Source organism: Mobula birostris, chromosome 2 (genome assembly GCF_030028105.1).
Source record: "Mobula birostris isolate sMobBir1 chromosome 2, sMobBir1.hap1, whole genome shotgun sequence".
NCBI classification, from domain to species: Eukaryota; Metazoa; Chordata; class Chondrichthyes; order Myliobatiformes; family Myliobatidae; genus Mobula; species Mobula birostris.
The window spans coordinates 163,747,782-163,767,883 of NC_092371.1; the positions used below are offsets into that span (position 1 = coordinate 163,747,782).

Genomic DNA, 20,102 nt, shown 5'->3' on the forward strand with positions numbered 1-20,102 from the left:
CCTCTTAAAGTGGTTTTTGTGATAATGGCATTCGATGAGTACTATTTACCTTATGAATACTGGGAACAGCTCAAGACAGGAAGGAAAGTCAAGGCTGTTGGAATAGACTCAATGGGCCAAAGCGCCTAATTCTGCTCCAAAGTCTTATGTTTGATGGGGATTTAAATTAACAAACCTATCAAAGCTATGCCCAAAGAGTGTATGAACATATAGCTTTTGAAAATCACACTCAAGCCCTCAAAGGATTTACCCAGAGAAGCCTTAACTCCCTCTCCCGGTCCATTATAGCATCCTTTCATCACTGTTAAACCTATCTGCCCTTACGGGGCATAAAAATGGCACTGCTCTAGTTAAAATAAGAGTGAAGTCCCCAACATCTAAAAATACTTCTAAAGCTGCTGTACATAGAAGCTTGGTGTGGACAAAACTGATTGCCATGTTTCACTGCAACTGTGACTGCTGTCCATGGTAAACTGAATTTATGAAAGGTGTCATGTACTAAGTTCCTTTCATTTCCCACAGTTAGGCCATAAATTATACTTCTGTCTCGTCTGCTTCCTTATAAATTTGATTCTATTATCAATGAAACTTAGAAAAAAAAACTAGAATTCCATGAATAATTATAAAGTCAACCATTAGCTTTCATCTTTAGTTACTTATTAGCAACAATGCACATTAAACAGTTTTAAAAAATACAAACATGCATGCAGATGGCAAAGTCAGCAGCATCCTTCCTAGCACTACACCGTGGATGAAGGAAAAAGCACCCAGTATTGACGAGATAATTGTAGACAGGACAGTTTTCCGGTGCTTTCCAATTATTCTTTCCACCTGGGTGCAAGACAACAAGATTAAAAAATTAGCATAGAAAGATGAAGAACTTTAAAACAAAACAAGGATAAAACTATTTGCTCAGAGATTCAACACCTCAATCCAATACCCTCAAAGAATACATCACAAGAGCAACACACACAAAATGCTGGAAGAACTCAGCAGGACAGGCAAAGAGTAAACAGTCACTGTTTCAGGCTGAGACCCTTCATCATGAATCCTGATGATCCTACAGAAATTGCTCCCTCAGATGGCCAAATAGGATATTGCTGAATGCATTTGAGGAGGAAGTAGGCAAGTTTCTAAACAAGGTATAGCGGAAGAGAGCAGGAATATCAAAGTTCAAAGAAAATTTATTATCGAAGTATATATATGTCACCGTATACTACTCTTGAGATTACTTTTCTTTTAAGCATTCACAGTAGAACAAAATACAATACGTTCAATGAAAAACTACTCAAGGCTGACAATCGATGTGCAAAAGACAAGCTGTGCAAAAGTAATAAATAGATACACAAATATGGAGAACATGAGTCACAGAGTCTTTGAAAGTGTCCATAGGTTGTAGAATCAGTTTAGAGTTGAGGTTAGCAAAGATATCCATGCTGGTTCAGGAGCTTGATGGTGAAGGGCAATAATTGTTCCTGACCCTGGTGGTGTGGGACCCATGACAACTTAATCTCCTCCCCAATGGCAGCAGTGAGAAGAAAGCACAGCCTGGATGGTGAGGGTCCTTGATGATGAATGTTACTTTCTTGTGGCAGTGCTCCTTGTAGATGTGCTCAATGGTAACATATGATCAATATAGCATCGAAGTAGTGGATTAGCCCTGATTGACAGCAGGCTCAAGAGCAGAATGGACACCTCTGTTTCTTCAATATAGATCGAGGTCAGTCAGGAGCACAGCTGCAATTTGCAGATGAAAAATAAGAGAGAGGTTGCCAATTCCTTAGAAGACCCAAGGAAAACAACAAAGGGTTATTAATAAATTGTGAGAAAGTGGTACTAAAGATAATTTGTGCTGTGATGGAAGCAGACTGTCTCTAGTAGTTGGTAGAGGTTTGAATATGCTGTCACAATACAACAGATTTGGAACTGCGAGACACGAGAAAGATTTTCAATAAGAGCTATGAAATTACGAAATCCATCTGCAGGGTTAACACTTGGAGAAATTCACTCAATAACACACTGGACAAATGAGCAAAAGAAACACGTTTGAAGGCATACCAGAAGAAAGTGTGACTGGCTTTGCAAAAAGTAATCATCAGAAAACCGATTATTTTCAATGCAAATTTTTTTGGTCTTAACCACAACCAAACTAACCTTGAAAGCCCCAGAAAAATGTGCCTTGATTAAGCTGTCCAGGTAAATGGTTGAAAAAGCCTGCCCAGTTATCCAAATCAATAAAGACAAGGTGTGTCATTGTGCGAAGCAAGTCCAAGTCAGGCAACTCAATATCTTCTTCCTGGATTGTGACTTCCTTTTCAACTGTTAAATGACAGCGTGGGGTGGGGAGAAGAATGAAAATTGGTAAATTCGCATTTGTACGAAGTTACAACTTAAATAATGTTTTAATCAAATGTAGAACAGTACATGCATTAATTTAGTTGAATCTCATTGAATTCTCTTTGAAACCTAATGAATACTGAAAACCTAGACAGAGTGGATGTGGAAAGGATGTTTCCTATAGTGGGGGAGACTAAGAGCAGAGAAAATAGCTTCAGAATAGAAGGATACCCGTTTAGAACAGGGATGAGAAGGAATTTCTTTAGCCAGGGGCTGTGAACCTGGAATTCATTGCCATAAACAGCTATGGAGGCCAAGTCACTAGGTATATTTAAAACTGAGGTTGATAGGTTCAGGGTGCTAAAGTTTATGGGGAGAAGGCAGAAGCCAGAAAGGGATTAATAGTGAAAATCCAGCCAAGATGGCTGAATATTAGGGGTAAGTTGTTGTTGCTGTTGTTTGTTCGTTGTTTTTTTTTTAACGCAGAGAGTGGTGAGTGCATGGAATAGGCTGCTGGTGACGGTGGTGGAGGCGGATACGATAGGGTCTTTTAAGAAACTCCTGGATAGGTACATGGAGCTTAGGAAAATAGAGGGCTGTGGGTAACCCTAGGAAATTTCTAAAGTACGTACATGTTCGGCACAGCATTGTGGGCTGAAGGGCCTGTGTTGTGCTGTAGGTTTTCTATGTTTCCTATGGTGCCTGCATACAACATTCCTCAGTCATGAAACCACATATTTCACCTGTTTTTGTCTTTTACATTTTTTTTTTCATCTTGGATGTGATTCTGGAAATGTTGGAGCCTGTGATTTGCTGTTTGGAGATGGTTTGGGTGTTCCAATGTTCTGCAGTCTCTGAGAAGATTCCTGGAGACAAAGGCAGTGTGCGCAACCTCATGGCAGGCAGGCTATGGGATGGTGCACGAGCCGATGCTTGACTCCATTTCGCTGATTAAAGCTTCCATCGTGCATCAATTAAAGCAACAAGGAAGAATAAAGCATCAAGGTGAGTACGGAGGGTGAATGCTAGCTGTCTGTCTTTTGATCACTCTGAACCAGAGAGGGGAGAGCCTGCCACTGTGCCCAGAAAGTGTTGCCCAGGTTTTTTCTGTGTTTTAGATGTGCATGTGGACAGATTTTTTTTCAGTCTTAGAGCTTTTTTTATATATCGTATTTTTCGCACAGTCTTTCTCTTTTTTTTGTGCAGGGAGGAGGATCGATGTGCCTGTTCCATTTTGTTTGGACTTGTGTGTGAGAGGGTGGATCTGGGGGTTGATGTGCCTGTTCCATTTTTGTTTGTTTTTCTTGCGCGGGGAAGTGGAATTTGGGGATTGATGACTGTGCTGCCTTTCTTTTCATTCTTGGTTTCATGGTTACCCAGAGAATAATAATTTCAGATTTGTAAACGTTGATAATAAATGAACCTTTGAAATCAGCCATGATGGAATGGCAAAGCAGATTCAATGGGATGAATGTCCCAATTCTGCTCCTCTGCTTTACTGTCTAATTTAGGATGAAAGATTGCTAACTCCATCATTTACAATGATCTCAGGTATCCCAGTGCCCCGCCTCACTGCACCTACTTCCAACAACTTGTGGCTAAAAAACATTCAAGCTGAAACATGCGTGCTTCACTTCAGGAAGGTCCTGTCCCTGGCCCTTATCACAAATTATTTCAGAACTTGACTCTATTTGGAATAACTTTTAACTTCCAAGCTCGCGAAAATTCAGATCCAATGTAAACAAAATCTGACCCAAACTCATCCCTCTTCCTTTAATTAGCCTATTACATCAGGCAAGGCTCTGAATAAATAAAGGAACTTGAATCTGTGCCTCTTTTGACAATGGCATCACACAAATGCACACCCCTGGAACACAGAGGAAAAAAAATATACCTCAAATTAGCTCAATTTTTTAAAAAATATGAGCAATCACAGGCTCATGGGCTGCATCCAGCTGGCTCCTTGTGCTGGGTTGGGTTGAGCATGGAACTAGCAACTCTGCCCCGTATATTAAAAAAAGACAAATGCTACAGAAACAGCAAGGTTGCCACCCGGTGTGCCAAAAGGCACACAGAAGAACAACAAATGAGAAATCGCAGGCAAAGCTAGTTGCTGAGGTTTACCGACATATTTTTCACACATTCAAAAGATTCACCAACAGTATTTAAATTTCTAACTACACCACTTGGATGCAGATGGGTGATATGACAGAGGTAGTCCTGCCAATGGATTGGACTCAAGATCATGAGTTGAGCACAGGGTCAATTGAGAGACGTTTAGTTCAGTACCAATATCTGGGGAATAGTAATAATTGCCAGTGATCAATGGAATAAGGCAGGGCGAAAAGCATTATCAGGGATGCATCTCACCCTAACCATGGACTTTTTACTCTCCTCCCATCCAGTAGGCGCTACAGGAGCCTCCGTTCCCGCACCAGCAGGCACAGGAAGAGCTTCTTCCCTGAGACTGTGACCCTGCTGAACCTCTCATCACAGCGCTAAGCAGTATTGCACCTGTATTGTACTATCTCAGTACTTTTATATTTGTGTGCTGTAGCACTTTTTTTATTTGCAGTTATTTTGTAAATAACACTATTCTTTGCATTTCTGGTCAGATGCTAAATGCATTTCATTGGTTTTGTATCTGTACTCGGCACAATGACAAAGTTGAATCTAATCTAATCTAATTTAAACAGCCCTTCATGAATATAATTTGCAATGGTTATTTAAGAGACATTGCTCCCAAAATGACCACACAAAATGAGGGGTATAAATAGGGTAAATGTAAGCAGGCTTTTTCCACTGAAGTTGCATGGAACTGGAACTAGAGATCGTGGATTATGGCTGAAAGATGAAATGTTTAAGAACTTAAGGGGGAACTTTCTTCCAGAGGGTGGTGAGAGTGTGGAATGAGCTGCCAGCACATGTGGTGGAAATGGGTTTGATTTCAACATTTAAGAGAAATGTGGATAGGTACATAGATGAGAGGCATGCGGAGGGTTATGGTCCAGGTACGAGTTGATGAGACTAGGTAGATTAATAGTATGGACTAGATGGGCTGAAGAGCTCATTTCTGCACTGTAGTGTTCTATGACTCTATGACAAAAGGTCCAGTATCATTTCAGTCTGTGTTTTTTCTGGGCACAACACCTTAAAATTAGTCTCAAAAGGTTCATAGGAATCACACCACAATGAAAGCAGGATTGCAGAGGTTTGTATTCCATCAGTAATGAATGAGCTGTCTAAAATAACCAAAACTGAAGAAGAAACCTGTCATTCAGTGGGGATAAAGAGTTCAGAACTGGGGCAGAGGGATCTCAATATGGTAACAGCAAGCAGGTGTTTTCCATTGAGCTTGGGTGGGATTAGAACGAGAAGTCATGGGTTAAGGGTAAAAGGTGAAATGGTTAAGAGGAACATGAGGGGGAACTTCTTTTCTCAGTGGGTGGTGCGAGTGTGGACCAAGCTGCCAGCAGAAGTGGTGGATACGGGTTCAAATTTAAGAGAAGTTTGGGTAAGTACATGGATGAGGGGTACGGAGGGCTAAGCAGAATAATAGTTGACAAGAACTAGGTGGGCAAAAGGCCTGTTTCCATGCTGTAGTGTTCTACGACTCAATGCCCAGCAATACTCCCACGTTCTACATTTTAAAAAAACATGAAGGCCCAGATAATTGAAATTAAAACAACCGTAAGAACAGAGGACATACTGCAGGACAGAATTAGGCCATTCAGACCATCAAGCCTACTCCTCTATTCCATCATGGCTGATCTATTTTCCCTCTCTACCTCATTTTCCTGCTTTCTCTCACACCCTGATTAATCAAGAATCTATTAACCTCCGCGTTAAATGACCAGGCCTGCACAGGCACTTGTGGCGACGAATTCCACAGATTCACCACCCACTGGCTAAATTAATTCCTCCTCACCTCTGTTCTAAATGGATGTTAATCTATTCTGAGGCTGTGCCCTCTGGTCCTAGACTCCCCCACTATAGGAATATCCACTCTAGATCCACTCCATCTAGGCCTTTCAATATTTGATAGTTTTCAATAAGATTCCCGCTCCCACTCTCCATTCTTCTAAATTTCAGTGAGTACAGGCCCAGAGCCTTCAAACACTCCTCATATGATAACCCTTTCATTCCTGGAATCATTCTTATGAACCTCCTCTGAACTCTATTCTATGTCAGCACATCCTTTCTTAGATAAGGGGATCATAACTGCTCACAGTATCAAGTGAGGCCCGACCAATACCTTAAAGCCTTAGCATTACAGACTTGCTTTTGTATTCTAGTCCTCTTAAAATGAGTGCTAACATTACATTTGCCTTCCTAACCACTGACTCAACTTGCAAGTTAACCCTTAGGGAACCCTGTATGAGGACTTCCATTCCCCTTTACAATTCCAATTTTTGAATTTTCTCCCCATTTAGAAAATAGTCCACAATTTTATTTCTAATAAAGTGCATGACCATACCAGATGAATCCCATCTGCCTGGTGTGACTGACTTTAAGGCACCGGTAACCTGCTTTTGCCCCTTCTCTGTCAGTAGGAATGGTTCCACCAGGCTTAGCAGCTAAGCCACACACGAAGGCCAGAACTGGACTTGGTTATCAGAAGCTATCTGAGACACACACCATTGGGAGCATTTAATAGATGGGGAGCTTATCCCCATCCCAAAGCTAAAGTAATACGGTAATTGATGCCTATACCCAAGTGAGCAGTAACATATAGATTTGACTTACAACAGAAAGGTGGAGCTGGGTGGAGAAAGGATTGAGGGAGGAAGGGAAAGAGAGAAAAACAAGGAAGAGAGAAACCTTCTAATTACTGTTCGCTATTCAGCCGGAGGATAGGTATCAGTAGATATTGATCTGAGTGACCTCTCCAGATGCAAACCCTTTGATTCACTACCTTTTCTAAAATGTCTGTCTGTACAATAGCTGGCTGTCCTCTGCTTCTGAGGACGAGCTGCTGCATTGGATCGAGCGAGTGTAACACGGAGGATACCTTGGCTTCCTTTAGTGGTCTGGTGATTCGTCGAGGCCTCGGGATCACAATTTGGCGCTTTCTCCTTGGTATCATTGTGCTGAGCTCCTGTGTGTGGGACGCTGGCTGTATCATCACCATCCGCTGAAGAACGAGCCGGCTGTGGCTCCAGCAATGCACAGTGCTTACTGTGATAGTGCATCTGGGCCCCTTCACAAGTGCTAAAGGATTTACCACAGATGCACTTGACGGCAGTCGCAGCCCTTCTTACCCCATGGCACTCTGTCTGATGAATCTCGATGTCTTCCTCTGATTGGGCTGTTGCAGAACAGGAACAGCTAAACCATAGCTTCCCCTGGCTGAATAAGTTTCTCATGCACTGCCGACTGGTCTCCACCCTCTTCTCTCTGGAGCTGCAGTGCAGCTGACAGCCACAGGAAAACCTTGAGGAGCCCTCTGTCGCCTCCATCTCCGCAACTTTGTCCACAGTCGCAGCTCCGTGCTCCACAAAAATGTAGTCAGTGCTATGGAAAGATTTGTAATGGTCCAGAAATTCACTTTCAGAGTTAAACTCTATGTCATCACATAATCCGCAGAAATACTTGACGTTTAGCTCATCATTATGCTGATCGCGGCTGTGGCGGTACAGCGTTTCCACCTTACGGAAACGTTTCTGGCAGAACCCGCAGCTGTACTTGTGGAACTGGTGACTCGCCAAGAGGCTGCAGTGCTGGGCGACACTCTGCTCAGACTCAAACATCTCCTCACATAACCTACACTGCCACGAGCCGTTTGCCCTGGATTTGTCAGACTGGGTGGCTTCTGTGCCCCATGCCACACCATCTCTCCCATCCAGACCAGCTGATTGCCAGTCTGATTTGGATGGGGAGGGCTCAGGAACCACCAGTTCGTCTTCATCCATTTCCTTTTCATAGTAGTAGGCGTGGCCGCTGTGGCACTCCATAATGTGGGTCATCAGATCTTCCCTCCGGAGCATTTCTGCCTGGCAGCACGTGCACCAGAAGTGGTAGTTGGTCAGGTGAGCCCCCCCGTGGCTGCGGCTCATGTGCAAGTTGATGATGCCAGCGTCAAGTGCCAGCTTGCCACAGACCAGGCATTTGTGGCGGATCCCGTTGGCAGACAGTATGTGCTTCTCCACAGCCTTCTCGGAATCAAAGTATTGGTGACATTCACAGAACCACAAGTAGGCTTGTGGGCTGCTTCTGCCACTGTCGCTCTCCACTTTCTCTTCCTTCAGCTGCAAACCACTGCACTCCCTCCGGCTCCTCTTCGCAGAGCTGGGTGCAGACAGCTGCCCGGAGCTAGAGCAGGCCTTGGCCAGAGCTCTTTTGAAGGGAGAGTTCTTCCTGGCTTTGGACTGCTCCAGGGTCATGCGGAGGTCAGAGGGGAACTTGCTCTTCTCGTTGAAGTGGCAGAACTCCAAAATGGCCTTCTCCATGGTGCCTATCTGGTGAACTTTGTGCACAGCCTGCTTAGCGTGCTGACTGATCTGACTGTCGTCCACAAAGAGCCTGTTGCAGTCCAGGCAGCGTCCCCTCACTCGGAATATGGCAGCAACTTGCCCAATGTCTTTTGCAGACACGGCGACAGGGCCAGCCCTCTTGCATCGTGTCCTGCAAACAAAAAAACTTTATGAGTAGGACATTCATGGAAGTGATCGTCTTCAGTCTCAGTCATAAATGCAGCTATTGACTTCATCCCTCTGGAAACTCTGAGGATGAATATCACCAGAAAACTAGCTTCAAGTACATTGCCACTCTAACATGAAGCCAACTTCACCTCATCAACTGCCAAAACTCTCACATTTTCTATATTATTATCCTAATTAATCTTCATTACCTATAGAAGACTGACAGGCCTCCTTTTGTCTAGCCTCCATAAACTTCCTAATATCAACTGGAGTCATACAGCACAGAAACAGGTCGAACTAGTCCAAGTCAAACTGTTATTCTGCCTAGACCCATCAATCCGGATATGGACCATATCCTTCCCATTCATGTACTTATCCAAATTTCTCAAATGTTGCAATCAAACTTGCATCCACCACTTATGCCAGCAGCTCGTACATACCTGCACCACCCTGAGTGAAGAAGCTCCCCCTCTGTATTGTACTGCTATCGCAAAACAACAAATTTCACCAAATATTATTCATAATAAACCCAATTCTGAAACTAGTATTTAAACAGTGAAAGTCAGTTTTCTGATGTCTAGAAAACAGAATACCCTTAAGCATTTCACCTTTAACCTGATTTCTTGTTCTAGTCTCACCCACAGTGGAAAAAGCCTGCTTTCATTTACCTTATCTATACATCTCATTTTGTGTACTTCTGATGATAAATATACTTTGACTTTGATCAAGGATGTATATGTCACCACATACTACCTTGAGATTCATGTTTTTCCAGGCATTTACAGGAAAATAAATACAATAGAATTTATGAAAAGTTATACATCAATAAAGACAAACAACCAATGTGCTAAAGACAAATAGTGCAAAAAAGTGTGTGTATATATACATACATACACACACTTCATAAATAATATTGAGAACGTGAGCTGTAGAGTCATTGAAAGTGAGTCTGCAGGTTGTGGAATTGGAGCTGTGCTGGTTCAGGAGCCTGGTGGCTATGTAGCATAGTATCAAATCCTCATTCGCCTATTTACCAGGGAATAAAGCACTAGCCTATTCAACCCTTCCCTATAATTCAGGTCCCCAAGTCCTAGCAGTACCCTTGTAAATTGCCCATGAGCTACTTCAAACACAAACTGGCCATTGGCCTGTGCTCAGTGAACTACAGTGGCTTTCAGTTGATCAGACAAGTTCAGAGTGAACATGCAAAACCACTTGAGCAACTTCAGTCTTAATTACAGTTGCTAATTAAAATTTTCACACCTTCAAAAAGGTGGGATCCATCATTAAGATACTTTATTGATCCCAAAGAAAATGTCAGTGCCACAGTAGCATTACAAATGCACAGATATACAAATGTTAGAAAAAAAGTAAGAAAGAATAAAAAAATAAGTTATCTCAAATAGTCTAACAAGAGGGAATTGACTCATTATTGAGCCTAATGGATGAGGGCAAGAATGCCCTCATATAGCGCTCTTTGGAGCAGCACAGTTGTCTTAGTCTATTACTAAAAGTGCTCCTCTGTTCAGCGAAGGTGGCATGCAGAGGGTGAGAAACATTGTCCAGGATTGCCAGGATTTTCCAGAGGGTCCTTTGTCCTATCACTGCCTCCAGCGTGCCCAGTTTAACTCCTATAACAGAGCCAGTCTTTCTAATCAGTTTATTGAGCCTGTTGGCATCTTGGCATCCCCCATGTTGATGCCACTGCCCTAGCACACCACTGCATAGAAGATTGTTCTGGTGACAACATACTGGTAGAACATATGAAAGAGAGGTCTGCATACTTCAAAGGCCTCAGTCTCCTCAGGAAGTAGTGGCAACTCTGGCCCTTCTTGTACACAGCCTCTGTGCTGATGCTCCACTCAGGTCTGTCATCCAAGTGCATCCCTAGGTAGTTGTAGGTCCTCACCATCCATAGTAACAGGGAGCAGTGCAGGCTTGGTCAAATGGTGCTAGCTGAATCATTTGCAGCTCAACATCAGTAATAGAAAGGAGATGGTGGTGGACTTTAGGGAGACCAAGTCCTCCACCAGGGCCTTCTATTCATCTTCCCACCCTCCCTTTATACACCCAACTATTGCTGTGTCATCAGACAATTTCTGCAGATGATATGACTCAGTGTTGTATCTGAAGTCTGAGGTATACAGGGTAAACAGGAAAGGAACCAATACATAAAAAAAAACTATAAGGACGTCTATAACCCATTCATGCCCTCTTCTCAAAGCTACAATCAGGGAGCAGGTACAGGGACCTGAAGACATGGACTCAATGTTTTAGGGGTAGCAACTTCCCCTCCGCCAAAATTTTCAATAGTAATCACAGCATTCAATCCAATCCCTAGTGTTTTTAGCTTAAACAGAATAACTCCTTAACCCACCTTCTCAAAGTGTACAGTCACAATGAAAATACTCAGTAGTTCAATTGTAGTTCAGTCGATGACGTTTTAACAGAACCTCAAGTAACAATCACAAGAGATGTTACAGATTTTAAGCAGGCGTGTATTCCTTGCTTTTCTTTTGATTTTAATTCAGTTCTCCACCCTCTGCAGTACTTTATTTACAGAATTAAAGCCAGTCTCTTAATCAAATAGTGTGAAACAAGTATCACACTAACGAAGAAATTAGAAGTTAAAGAAGTGCGAGACGGGCTGGGGAAAGAAAAAGGAAAGCAACAGTGGTTTCTAACAAGTTATCCTTTCCAATTAACTGGGTCTGAGAGAACTAATTTCTATCTTCAAGCTATCAGGTGAAAAATAAAGGTAACAAATTTATATTACACTTTTCAAATCATATTTACAGGCAAGTAGTAAAAGCCTTTGGAGGAGATGTTAGTAGAACATGACTAGAAGTCTGGCCTTAATTGCCTATCTCAAGAAAGAGACAGAAGACAAAATAAATTCCAGATCCTAGTGCCTAGACAGCCTAACAGAAGGGTGAAAAATACAACGGACACAATCACGGACAAACTCACCAACCTGAAGTGTGCTGTCAATTCAATATGGCTTCGAAGCATCTGTTGACAATCTGTACACTTAACATGGAAAGGAACTTCCTGACATAGAGAGATTAGAAGCTTCTTTGCATAGTTAGGAAAAGGAAGAGGGCTGCGCGTTCCCTGCTCACCTGTTGAAAAGAATTAAAGAAAAATCAATTAGGATTCAGAGAACATGCCCTCTTCTCATTGCTACCATGAGAGAGAAGGGACAGGATCCTGAAGACACACTCAATGTTTTAGGAACAGCTTCTTCCCCTCCATTAGATTTTTGAATGGACAATGAACCCATGAACACTACCTCACTATTTTTGCTCTCTTTCTGCACTATTTAATTAGATTTTTATATATTTCATATTTATTACAACATTGAACCTTTGATAATAATTGAATCTTAGAATATTTTATGTACAAAGTATACAACTCTGAAATTTTTCAATTCTCTGGGTCCGGGTAGCCATGAAACCAAGAAAGAAAAGAAAGGCAGCACGATCATCAACTCCCCAAATCTCACCTCCCCCTCCCCACAAAAAAATGGAACAGGCACACCAAATCCCAAATCCATCCCCCATCCCCGCACAAAAACCAAACAAAATGGATCAGGCACATCAACCCCCCAAAATCCCTCTTCCTGCACAAAAAAAACGAGAAGATCAGGCGAAACAACACAATATAAAAACTAAGCCTGAAAAATAGACCAGAAGAAGTATGTATTGCATGGTACTGCTGCCACAAAATAACAAATTACACAACAAATGTCAGGAAGACAAGTATAGGTAGAATCCAGCCAACTTTCAACACTGATAAAGTACCAAATATGAAACATTCATCTTATTTCTCTCTCAAGAGGTGTCGGCACCCTGCTGTTTCCAGTATTTGGTTAGAAGTCCAGAATCATCTATTTTACTAAATGCCAGCAGAAAGTCTGTATTATATCATGCAAAATAACCAGTGGCTTATTTGGTTGTAAGGAGAATCTCTCAACCAGCCCAAGAATTCATGACAGAAAATTACCCAGATGAGGCTTAGTATTCCCTGACGACACTAGAATTTACTCAAAGCATGAGGATTTTTTTAATGAATGGTTTGAAGCTGTTAAAAGCCTGGTTTCAGTATATTTGTTGTTTATTTATTCATTTTGTCAAGAGCTTGGCATTAAAAGCAACACCAATACATATACATCAAAATATAATGAAAAGCACCATATCAACTCAGCAAGGATCGTTCTTAGCAGCATATAAGTGTCAGCACATTTTTGGTGCCAACATAGCATGCCTGAACCAGATCTTATAGCTCGTGCTAGCCACTACGCTACCATGCGCTGTACAAATGATCAAAGAATCAAAGGATCAAACAATATCAATGTCCCACTAGCCAATCTTATATGTTCAACTTCACTGAGCTAAGTTGAACATACTAAAACAATATTTTATCAATTGAAGTGATTCCCTAAGAAGAAGAAGAATTCATGCAGAAGTTCGGTTTCACATTTACTACTTAAAAACATCCATGCATAAACATTTCATTATACACCCCACCAAAACTTACCACTCAGTTTATGCCTTTCAAGGAAATGGTTTGCCTTGGTCATGTGTTGCAAGCATTCATTCCTCAAGTTAAATAATAAATAGCAGCTCGGGCAGGCAAAGCACTGACAGATCTGTGGCTCCAGGTCACGTCGGTGACCTTCAGCATTCCCAGAATCAGCCTGCAAAATAAAATATGTATTCATTTATTAATTTAAGCTTTTACTGTAACAGGCTGGGGATCTCAATGAAACCTAATAAATACTGAACGGCCTTGATAGAGCTGACATGGAGAAGATGTTTCCTATCGTAGGGAAGTCTGGGATCATAGGGCACAGGTTACAAGGACATCCCTTTAGAACAGAGATGAGGGGGAATTTCTTTAGTCAGGGGGGCGGTGAAACTGTGGAATTCATTGCCAAAGATGGCTGTGGATACCAAGACAATGGGCATATTTAAAGCTGAGGTTGATAGATTCTTGATTGGTAAGGGCATCAAAAGTTATAGGGCAAAGGCAAAAGAATGGGGTTGAGAAGGACAATACCTTGTCGAACAGGTAATCTTCAGGCCATCCCAGTGAGGTTTATTACTCTATGTGCTGGAGTGTAACTGTGTGACTGTATGTACTGTGCTTTGCACCTTGGCCCTAGAGGAACAATGTTTCATTTAGCTGTATACATCTGTATGGTTGAATAACGATAAAATTGCCATTGAACTTACATTTATCGCGTTTTTTTTATTCTGTTCTTTTTTTTTATGCTGTATCGGATCTGGAGTAGCAATCATTTTGTTCTCCTTTGAACTTGTGAACTGAAGAATAACAAATAACAAATTTTGGATTGTACCTTTAGAGCCAAATGATCTTCATACTTCTGGAGGTTCACAAATCGCTGACAGCATGCAACACAAACATACAAAGTGGATGGAGACCCCTGAAGTGTAATAGTTGGATCACATGGCGAATGGTCAAACCTGTTGTTTTGGAGAACAAGGAAACATTCAACAGATGACTACTTGGTATGAACTACACTTCAAAACTGAACAAAAGCAATGACGAGAGGAACAAGATGCTCAATAAAAAGTTAAGTGATTACAAGAATAACCTTGTTTTCTTCCTCCTGACCTATGTTCTAAAGGACTGTCCTACTATGCCCTGTGGTCCTAGACTCCCCCACTATAGAAAACATCTTTTCCACATTCATATGATAGGTTTCAGTGAGATTCCCATTCCTCTGAACTCCAGCAAGTACAGGTCCAAAAGCATCAAACACTCCTTATACCTTAACCCTTTCATTCCCTGGATCATTTTTCTTGAATGTTCTCTAGACTTTCTCCAATGTCAGCACATCCTTTCCTTAGACAAGAGGCCCAAAACTGATCACAATACTCCAAATGCAATCTGACCAATAACTTAAAAAGCCTCAGAATTGCATCCTTGTTTTTAATATTATGTAATCTCAGAAGTGATAATAGCCCATGTGCACTATTCCAATATTGGTTAAACAAACTCTATACCCTGGTAGCATCTGGGATAAAGCCTGTATAGGCTTTATCCCAGATGACCTGGATTCCAATTCCACCCAACACCTTATCTGCATTTACTCCCAAGAGGTAAGTACACCTTGTATAATCCCATTATTAAATGTTCCCTGCAATGAAAAAAGCAGTCAATGGTTCAGCCTTCAATTAGATTGTGCTTGATCAGCACCTCAACTCCTCCCCACTGTTACCCTCAAAAACAATTCTATAACAAAAATCTATTAAAATAGTGTTAATGCCTGATCAATACCAGGCTTTAAAAGCTTTAGGGAAAAAGTTGCAAGTTTGCAGCTCTGTTTACATGAAGATCTTTCTGACATATTACTGAATACTGCTGGTGAAAATTGATGGTTGAGAAAAGCCATACGCTCAGTGGCCACTTTATTAGGTACACCTGTACCCCAGCTCATTATTGCAAATATTTAATCAGTTGATCATGTGGCAGCAACTCAATGCATAAAAGCATGCAGACATGGTCAAGAAGTTCAACTGTTATTTAGATCAAATATCAGAATGGTGAAGAAATCTGATCTAAATTACTTTGACCATGGAATCTTTGTTGGTGCCAGACAGGGTAGCTTGAGAATCTCAGAAACAGCTGATCTCCAGGGAGCTTGACAAGTCTTTAGAATTTACAGAAATGGAGTGTGTTGTGTATGTTACACAACAAAACTATAAATAAAAACACTAGAGACTAGAGCGTAGTTAACAGGGCATTTTACTTAGGAACCCGAACTGAACACATATATACAGATCAATACGCGCCTAATTAGCGCATGCTCAGTAACGTGTTACTACGACATAAAACAGTCCCACATTATACAGCAGGCTATATGGTACACTCCTCCCCTTTTATTTTACAAACCCCATTTCCAGAAAAGTCAGGATATTTTCCAAAATGCAATAAAAACAAAAATCTGTGATATGTTAATTCACGTGAACCTTTATTTAACTGACAAAAGTACAATGAAAAGATTTTCAATAGTTTTACTGACCAACTTAATTATATTTTGTAAACATACACAAATTTAGAATTTGATGGCTGCAACACACTCACCAAAAGTTGGGACAGAGGCATGTTTACCATTGTGTTACATCACCTTTTCTTTTAATAACTTTTTAATTGTTTTGGAACTGAGGATACTAATTGTAGTAGATTTGCAATTGGGAATTTTGTCCATTCTTGCTTGATATAAGACTTGAGCTGCTCAACAGTCCGTGGTCTCCGTTGTCTGATTCTCCTCTTCATGATGCACCATACATTTTCAATAGGAGATAGATCTGGACTGGCAGCAGGCCAGTCAAGCACACGCACTCTGTGTCTACAAAGCCACGCTGTTGTAGCCCGTGCAGAAGGTGGTCTGGCATTGTCCTGCTGAAATAAGCATGGATGTCCCGGGAAGAGACATCGCCTTGATGGCAACATATGTCTCTCTAAAATCCTAATATACGCCTCAGAGTCAATGGTACCTTCACATACATGCAACTCACCCATTCCGTGGGCACTGATGCACCCCCATACCATCACAGCTGCTGGCTTTTGCACTTTTCACTGATAACAATCTGGATGGTCGTTTTCATCTTTGGCACGGAGAACTCGACGCCCGTTTTTTCCAAAAACTAGCTGAAATGTGAACTCATCTGACCACAGCACACGGTTCCACAGTATTTTGGTCCATCTGAGATGAGCTCGGGCCCAGCGAACTCGCTGGCGTTTCTGCATAGAGTTGATGTATGGCTTTCTCCTTGTGTAATACAGTTTCAAGTTGCATTTCTGGATGCAGCGATGGACTGTGTTGAGTGACAATGGTTTTCCGAAGTACTCCCGAGCCCAGGTGGCTATAATTGTCACAGTAGCATGACGTTTCTTAGGCAGTGCCACCCGAGGGCTCGAAGATCACGCGCATTCAGCAGTGGTTTCCGACCTTGCACTTTACGCACTGAGATGTCTCTGAATTCTCTGAATCTTTTCACAATATTATGTACTGTTATTATTCTCTGCAATCTTGCGTTGAGAAATGTTCCTTTTGAACTAACAATTCCCTCACGAATTTTGGCACAAAGGAGTGAGCCACGACCCATCCTTGCTTGCAAAGACTGAGCCTTTGATGGATACTACTTTTATACCCAGTCATGATACCTCACCTGCTACCAATTAGCCTGCTTAATGTGGAGTCTTCCAAACCAGTGTTACTTGAATACTCTGTGCACTTTTCAATCTTATTTTAACTCTGTCCCAACTTTTGTTGAGTGTGTTGCAGCCATCAAATTCTAAATTTGTGTACATTTACAAAATACAATTAAGTTGGTCAGTAAAACTATTGAAAATCTTTTCTTTGTACTTTTGTCAGTTAAATAAAGGTTCACGTGAATTAACATATCACAGATTTATGTTTTTATTGCATTTTGGAAAATATCTCAACTTTTCTGGAAATGAGGGTTTGTAAAAGTGTATCAACTGTTATTTTAAGTTAACAGGGGCACTACGCTAAACAAATACTGTATGTGTACCCTTAATATACAAACGCCCACCAACTGTTTAATTAGTAACGTAATAGTATGAAGTTATAACAAAGTAATGTAATAATAATAATTATAACTGAAGTCTCTGGGAGGGCCCTTCTCTGCCTCTCCGGGTAACGTCTGCCCTGCAACGTTTGATTTCGGGCATTAGTCTCCATAGGTACATCAGGTGGGTCCTCAGCACTGATGACAGGCTTATCTGTGGGCGAGGCTGATGTGGTCACATCAGGAGTATTCACTTCTATGTCTGGGGAGTCAGGGCAAGATGTTATGTTTTCCACCTGAGCATTCAGGATTTGATCCACACGACGTGCTTCTATGTCATGGGAGTCCGGGCAAAGTGTTGAGTTTTTCACCTGAGCATCCCGGATCTGAGCCACGTGACGTCTCCATACATTCTCTCCTACCTGCACTTTATACATCAGTGGCCCATCTATGGCGGAAATAATACCTGGCTGCCACTTTTCAGTCCGGTAATCCCATGCAAGAACTCACTGTCCCACATTGAAGCTCCCTGTTGACAACATTCAGGTGTTTGAACTGTCTGTTCTCTACATCACGCCGTACATTTGGTTTGAGAACATCCACGTAGGACCTCAGGTTCCTGTTCAGAAACATCATCGCTGGAGTCTGGTTAGTGGTTGCATGTACTGCATTACCATAGGCAAGGAGGGAGCTGTCTATCTTGTGCTGTAGTGGTCGATTTTCCACTGTCCCTTGCCTTGAGGGCTTTCTTGAATGCCTGTACAAATCTTTCTGCCAAGCCATTTGTGGATGGATGGTAAGGAGCTGATGTAAAGTGCTTGATTTCATTGTTCCTCACAAAACTTTGGAATTCTTCAGAGACAAATTGTCGCCCATTGTCTGGCAGATTTGCTCTGGTATCCCATTCCTGGCAAACATGAACCTCAGCACTGTAATGGTCTTTTCCACTGTGGTTGTTTTCATTTTGATGACCTCTGGCCATTTGGAATATGCATCAATGGCGATTAAAAAGATAGAGTCCATGAATGGTCCAGCAAAGTTGATGTGCACCCGCTGCCATGGTGATGAGGGCCACTCCCACGGGTGGAGAGGGGCTTGTGATGGTGTGCCCTGGATCTTTTGACATCCAGAGCAGTACACGGTCACATCCTCAATTTGTTTATCAATTCCTGGCCACCGCACATAGGCACGGGCAAGACTCTTCACCATCACGGTACCCAGGTGCCCTCGTGCAGTTCCTCCCAGCAGTCTGGTGCATAACTTGGGAGGAATCACAACTCGTGAGCCAAATATTAGTGTTCCCCAACATACTGACAACTGCTCCTTCCTCGCTGAGAAAGCTGGAAACAGTGTATTACCCTGCACTGACCACCCCTTTACCATGATGTCATACACTTTTGACAACATACAGTCATTGCGTGTTTCCCTTTCAGTAAGGCTGTTTGTTACTGGTAATTGTTCAATTATTGTTGTGTGAAAGATCTCTGCTGAATCCATTTGCGTAGTTACCTCAGAAGTGGGCAGTAGTAAATGTGACAAACCATCTGCGTTGCCGTATTGCTTGGTCCCCTTGTGTTCAATGTCATACCTGTGACCTCCTAAGAAAAGGGACAATCGCTGTAGCCTTTGTGCTGTCATCACTGGAATGCCTTTCTTTGGATTGAAGATTGACACAAGAGGCTGATGGTCAGTCAACAGAGTAAACTTTTGGCCTTACAGGTAGTGACTGAATTTCTTGACTTCCCACACGAGGCTCTGTCAATCTGTGCATAGTTGCATTCAGCTGAAGTTAGCGTTCTTGAGGCAAAGGCTATTGGTCTTTTGGGGCCATTGGCAAACTTGTGCGATAACACAGTCCTATCCCATGGGGCGAGGCATCACAAGCTAGTTGGATAAGTAAGGAGGGGTCAAAGTGCGCAAGCACCCCGTCTGAAGTTATGAGTCTTTTAGTTTCCTGAAACGCTTTCTCACAGCTCTCAGTCCACTTCTATTGTGTCCCTGCCTGTAATAATGCATTTAGTGGGTGTAGGACTCTGGATAGGTTAGGCAAGAACTTGTGGTAGTAGTTCACGAGACCAAGGTATGCTCTCAGCTCAGACACATTTTCAGGTGGTGGTGCCTTAAGCACCGGATCTGTCTTGTCTTGAGACATGTGTAAGCCATCCTTGTCGGTCACATGCCCACAGTATGAGATTTCCTTTTTGAAAAACTCACAGTTCTGTTGATTAGCTCTGAGCCCATATTCTCGTAACCTGGAGAACACTTGTTCAAGGTTAGAAAGATGTTCGTCGTCATCTTTGCCGGTGACAATGCTGTCATCCAGGTAACACTGAGTCCATGGAATCCCCTGCAGGACCTGGTCCATTGCTCTTTGCCAGATTGCAGGCGCTGATGCTATCCCAAACACCAACCTGTTGTACTGGTAAAGTCCTTTGTGTATTTATTGTCAGGTTTTTCTTGGATGCTTCCTCGATTTCCATTTGAAGGTAAGACTGGTTCAAATCAATTTTTGTGAAATATTCCCCTCCTGACAGAAAAGCAAAAATGTCCTCAATATGAG

The 20,102-nt window shown here is 42.1% G+C and overlaps 1 protein-coding gene across 7 annotated transcripts in view; it reads right to left on the reverse strand.

Annotated features, from left to right (window-relative positions):
- Positions 1 to 20,102, reverse strand: part of znf451 (zinc finger protein 451) — a 74,705-nt gene that overhangs the window by 6,468 nt on the left and 48,135 nt on the right. For all 7 annotated transcript variants that reach the window (XM_072250636.1, XM_072250638.1, XM_072250645.1 and 4 more), the window contains exons 7-12: positions 14,341 to 14,467; positions 13,518 to 13,677; positions 11,953 to 12,100; positions 7,349 to 8,961; positions 2,155 to 2,319; positions 701 to 831 (exon numbers count right to left, since the gene is read on the reverse strand). In XM_072250636.1, coding sequence (XP_072106737.1) covers positions 701 to 831; positions 2,155 to 2,319; positions 7,349 to 8,961; positions 11,953 to 12,100; positions 13,518 to 13,677; positions 14,341 to 14,467 — 2,344 coding nt within the window. The remainder of the gene's footprint in view (positions 1 to 700; positions 832 to 2,154; positions 2,320 to 7,348; positions 8,962 to 11,952; positions 12,101 to 13,517; positions 13,678 to 14,340; positions 14,468 to 20,102) is intronic.